The 6,000-nt window shown below is 35.4% G+C and overlaps 1 protein-coding gene across 4 annotated transcripts in view; it reads left to right on the forward strand.

The window, feature by feature from the left end:
* The window catches only part of LOC125074991 (protein diaphanous), a 43,199-nt gene extending 37,725 nt beyond the window's left edge, over positions 1-5,474 (forward strand). For all 4 annotated transcript variants that reach the window (XM_047686509.1, XM_047686510.1, XM_047686512.1 and 1 more), the window contains 6 exons: positions 672-807; positions 1,180-1,344; positions 1,485-1,642; positions 1,807-1,886; positions 4,756-4,834; positions 5,212-5,474. In XM_047686509.1, coding sequence (XP_047542465.1) covers positions 672-807; positions 1,180-1,344; positions 1,485-1,642; positions 1,807-1,886; positions 4,756-4,834; positions 5,212-5,233 — 640 coding nt within the window. In that variant the 3' untranslated portion in view covers positions 5,234-5,474. The remainder of the gene's footprint in view (positions 1-671; positions 808-1,179; positions 1,345-1,484; positions 1,643-1,806; positions 1,887-4,755; positions 4,835-5,211) is intronic.
* The last annotated feature ends 526 nt before the right edge of the window (positions 5,475-6,000 follow it).

Genomic DNA, 6,000 nt, shown 5'->3' on the forward strand with positions numbered 1-6,000 from the left:
ATTGGTAGTGTCTATGTCAGTGATTCCCAAAGTGGTGGTTTTTTTTTTCATCAGTTTGAAAAAATCACTAATAAATTCATAGATTTTAATTGCTGAAATACTCGTACGGTTACTGAGGATAGAATTAAAAGCACCAATATAAAACAAATTTAAATTTATTTCATATTTTAGTGTTTCTCTCAAAATATGGTTACGGATACATGCCAATAGATAGTCCACGAGAAAAATAAGTTTGGGAAGTACTGGTCTATGTCTTCATTCACATTATCCGATGGGACGGCAATGTATCACAAATATAACGAGTTTAGAGGGTCACTGTAACTTTCCAAACTTTGAGTTATTAATATAAACTTCTGTCAGAAAATTCAATAACTTTTTCCAGTGTCTAATTGAGATATTTGTATCAAGACTGCCGGGTTTCTTAAGAGGATAAAAGACTTTTGTCCAGCAGTGAGAGTGTGTGGAATTCACGAGTCGTTACTAATAAAACAGACCCATCAAAAGAAAAAAAATACTAATATTCGAGATCTTCGCCTTTCTCATTCTTTGTACGTTCACGGTAATGTCTGAAAATTCAAGGCAAATGCGAATAATACGTGTGTAAAGTTATAACTCATTCAGAAAATCAGGGAACAATCAATCTTGATACTTAAAACTATATTTTCCCACAGGGCAGCTCGTGTCTCAATGGAGAATCTCCAGAAGGCTCTGAAGAAGATGGACAACGACATACGAGCCCTCGAAACGGATTTGAACAACAGCCGGGTGCCGCAGACACCGGACGACCTCTTCAATGAAACTATGAGCGTATCCTTTTAAATCGGCATCTTGGTCTTCCAATTGTAGGGCTTCGTACAGGCCTACCTGGGTTTATCAACATGTAATATGTAGTATATTATTTTGTAGTACAATTTGGTCATTAAGGGGTATTACGTATATTAATGCTTGTTAATGGCAGGATGGGTAAAGTTCAACAAACTTGATGTACAAATTCTATGCGATTAGCTGCGTTATGTTGTGTATTTCAAGCAGCTCTTGATTTACAAATCAACACTATTGGATTTAACTTAGACGACGTTTGAAACGCAAGATTTTCATCACGTGTCCTTTTCTTTAAAGATTGCGTACTTTTAACAATGTTTTTCTTTTATTATTATTATTTCCTTAAAGAGATATCAGAATTTCGCAAAAGAGGCCCGCGAGCAGTGCGACGTCCTACACTCCATGTTCAAGAAGATGGAGGCGCTGTACGGTGAACTAGCGGAGTACTACGTGTTCGATCCTCACAAATACACTTTAGAAGAATTTTTCTCAGATATCAAGACGTTCAAGGACTCCTTTGCGGTACTTGGGATATATATTTTTTTCATTTGAATAGTAAATTTTATTCACCAGTCGCCAGGTGTCAGGCCCAAAAAAGCCTATGGCCTCTCTCGGAGCTCCAGCTTCCTCCAAACCAAATGTCATTGAATCACTCGGCGCAGACGGCGCACCAGGACAACGTGGTGGCGCGCGAGAGCGAGGAGCGCGCGCGGCGGGCGCGGGCGGCGCGCGCGGCGGCCGAGCGCGAGCGCCGCGACCGCCAGCACCGCTACAAGCAGTTCGTCGACATGGAGCAGGCGCAGGACGGCGTCATGGACAGGTACCGCCGCCGTCTGCCTCACCGCCGCCGGCGACACCGTGCACGGTTGCATTCCCGTGACTCGGTTTGGATTTCCGCCGAACCGAGTTCTGAGAGTGCCATTCACCATGCCATTATTGATCGAGCATCTCACTTGATATTAATGATATGCTTCGTTATTTCAGTTTAATGGAAGCCCTACAGAGCGGATCGGCGTTCAGTCGAGAGCGGCCTAGGAAAAAGGCAAATCCGAGAGTAGCGGGAGGTAAGATTACACGCGAGTGTATTATCAAATAATATAACATTTTTGACTATTATCGACCAAACGTGTCTGTGTCGTGTATTTATCACAAGGATAGATTTCACGAATACTTTTTTTGCTGACGCTGTTGATTATCTATGTTAATAATTACCAAGCTATTATGAACACAATATACTGGAAATTGACGTATTTTTTTGAATTACATAGCATCGATGTCATAATGTTTAATAAAAAAGGGAGTATATAATGTACATAATATTCATAAAGATTTGAAGATTGTGTCTTCACGTACGTTCGGTAACATCGTGTTGACCGTACTCTCAACATATATGTTTAATTTAATTTGATTTGATTACTTTCTTATTTTGTTATGAGGACATATTTATATGGTCGTTTAATTTATGACAAAAATATGTACAATTTTATTAAAGTCAATTCCATTATGTAGTGAATACGTTTGACTACCAACTTAAATCGAAAAATAAGTTTCTTACTTTTGTTGACGGTACTTCGAATTAGTGACAAAATAATGTCTTTAAAATTTAAAATGTTAACTTCACGTAGTTATAAGGATCATTTTTGCACGCACATCATTTAGAGGATTGTGAGGATGAAAAAGGATTGGTGCAAGTAATTTTGCACCGTATAGCAGGTATGGGACACGTTTTGCACTGCTTTATTGTGTTTTATAGTGTAACGTACATGATTCTATATATAAGATATAGTCAATTCCAACCACAAGAGGACAAAAGCAAAATAAACAAAATTTTATATTAAATTGATACGACATTATTGGTCGTGAACTAGAGTAATCTAAGCTGTTCACTATGGATTTGCGAAAAAAAATCGTTTTGTACGTCGACTAAAACTGCTATCGGAACTTTAAAACTAGAATTACAGTTGATATAATTAGTTTTGTGGATTAGTCTTCTATTACAAAAAGAGATATATTTATCAAGAACTGTTAGTAGTGGACAATAAGCTATGACGTACTCAGTTTTAGTTGGCTATGGATGTTTAGAAATATCTTAATTTATTTTACAATAAAGTTTCGGGAAAATTAAGTCATATTTATACAAACGTACTGGTTCTGTAAATAGTTTGTTTCACGAACCTTTGAAAATTGAACAATGCAACAAACTGACTTTTCATTTTATACAATATCAGTTAACGAACAAAATACTTGGTGCTACGTTAGAAAATGGATACAATATCGATTTATATTACACACTCGAACATTTGCAATGTAAAAAACACAACGAGTTGAGTGTGTTCTGTTTAATAATCTTTTATAAAACGACGTTTGACACATGAATAGTTTATGAAACATTTTTTGTGTCAAATGGTCATATTTGTGATACGTTTTTTTGTCAAACTATAGAGAACTTAAAATTGATTTAGCATTTATTAATAGTTAAATTTAATTATCCAGTGGCGACACCCATCCGCTATGGCCGGAACCGCGTCAGGCGAACGTCCTCACCAAAATTAGAAAACTATAGACAAGTTGATATTATTATTATTATTGTAGCTTTCGATGGTACTAACATGTTGATATAAAATGTGATTTTTGTATATTCGAAACAATGTTCGCTATTATCGGTCTAGAATTGACCAAAGTTCAAGCAGCATCGTGATCTTTTCTTCCATTCTCGGTTTTGAGTAAAGCCAGATATGTGAGCTGATTTATCCTTTTATAGATCAAAGAAAGGTCAAATATCTTCTCAGTAATCGAGCATGTGTTTTATGTAGATCTTAGATCTATCCCCAGGATAAGTTTCACGATTTCTGTCTTAATATCAGAGGATATTTGTGGTAGTCTGTAAATGTTCCAAATCTGCCCAGTAGAACTCTTTTTCTGAATGTGGATCTTTTAACGAGAACGTTCTGAGCACTGATTGGTAGGGCTTTGTTCAAACATCAAAAATTCTATCGTCAAACATACAAACTTAGCATTGTTTTGTTCCGGTTTGGATGATAGAAACAGTGTAACTAAATGCACAAGGGAAGTAATATATTAGATCCCAAGGTTGAAGGTGCATTGGTGACTTAAAGAATAGTTATGACCATCAGGTGACCCATCTGCCCGTCCGTCTACCTATAATATAAAAAAAGCTTATTTTATGATTCTCCACTTTGATTAGTAGTTGTATATGTGGTAGAATATCTACTGACTCCAACAAAACATACCCATGATGTTGTTCCTTCACCGTTAATGTAAGATGAATTTAAGACATAATTAAGCTATATGTTACTGGATATGAGCCGTGGATCGTGTTGATCGTGGTTCTAAACTGAAGGACCTCCCCAGAATCATATCCTGGTCGGCAGTCAAGCATAACATCAACAGTCAATAACGTCTGAACTTTCCCCTTAAGTGTAGACAAGTCCTCAGCACAGCAGTGATACATTGTCCCCCCTATTTCTATAAGACTACCTCACTTATCCTCTGCCATAAACAGCGTTGTCCTTGAAAAATGGATTAACAGTAAATAATTGATTGAATGACTATTTATACTGTTGATAATAAATATAACTCTTCTTTCTCTTTCTCTCCTACACTCTGTCTCTCTCTAACTTAAGGCAGGTAAGCTTTAGATAGATAACTGTAGTTTTTTTGATGTTGTCTCGTTCGTAACGTTTTTATATAATAATAAAATAGTTAATTATTTCATAAGTTAATTCAATAATTTTGACGAGATTTGCAACTGTCTCACAGATAATACAGAATAATAACAATTTATGCTTTTTTTTTTAAAAATATATTTTAATAATAATTGGTAATTGAAAGCAGGCTTTTAAACTGTGATTAATTTAAATATCGACATTAAAGTAGACTGTTGTTATAAAATGATGTAAATTCTATTTTCAGCTGAACGAAGAGCACAGCTGAATAGATCTCGGTCGAGATCCGCGCTGACGGGTCCGCTGACGACTCGGGAGTTAACGAAGTAAGTTACATCTTGTTTGATACTATTTTCAATATTGATGTGTTTAGATAGCTTTTTAAATCATCTGGCTTTAAATATTCTCAGTACGAATCTCTCTAGGATATATTGGGTCCGTAACTGCACCCCCCCCTCCTCCCCGCTTCCCCTCTAAATTGCAAATTATGAAAGAGTCCAATGACTTAGGTCCAATATATCAAAGTTTAATATATATTCCCAAGATAGAAAATATGTCATTGGTAATTTATTTTTATGCTTTGTCTCCGTCTTTCAAATGTCAAATCACTTATGTCAGAAAAGGAGAGAACTTTTTACTTACGATCATGTCCGATTTAAAGTATTTTTTTTAAATAAATGTTTTTTTTTTTTTTTTGTTTCAGTGAGTTGCTGAGTAACGCGTGATAGCTTTAACAGTGATACTAGTACTATAATATATAGTTTATAAGATGTTATATATGAACGAACATAAATCGGCCTATTTCATGTAAAAATAATTATCTGAGGGCGTTTTTATACGAAGTTTTATTACATGTCTTTGAAATATAGTTAAGTACACGCTAATTAAAATAATTACCGGTGTTTTGAAAGGAATGACACTTTGAAGTTACAGTTTGGGGAATAACCGATACAACGCACCCCGCCCCCCCTTCCCTTTATAATTTCTCTGTATTTTTTAATAGTGCTTTTCTTATGAAACGAGAGCACTCATCAAACATATAATAACTCCAATTATTACTTTCTATATAAATAAATAAATATATGTAATTTTTTTTTCTGCGTCACTCATGTGAAAACTACTTAATTTATCGGTATTAGACAATTGGCGTCGAATCGTCCGTAGGCCATTTTTTTTCAGTTTTAATGAATGTCTATCGAAACAGGTGTATAACACCAAGTATTCTATGACTTTTCAATCAAGGAACTGTCTAACGTCAAATGAGTTTTGAATCGGATTAAAAGGTCTTAAGTGTAGCGCGTTTAAGGATAATCAATTTTAATAACGTTAGTATAGAAGCGAATATCATTGTCACTGTGATTTCTTTTATGTCCTCTCCGTGTCCACGTCTGTATCTTGACATTGATATATAGAATAGTCTTCTAGCGATCACCTATGTTCACATATAATGAAAAATCGACGCAGAATCGTCCGTACATAATTATAGACTAAA

The sequence above is a fragment of the Vanessa atalanta genome, chromosome 29 (assembly GCF_905147765.1).
Source record: "Vanessa atalanta chromosome 29, ilVanAtal1.2, whole genome shotgun sequence".
Classification (NCBI taxonomy): Eukaryota; Metazoa; Arthropoda; class Insecta; order Lepidoptera; family Nymphalidae; genus Vanessa; species Vanessa atalanta.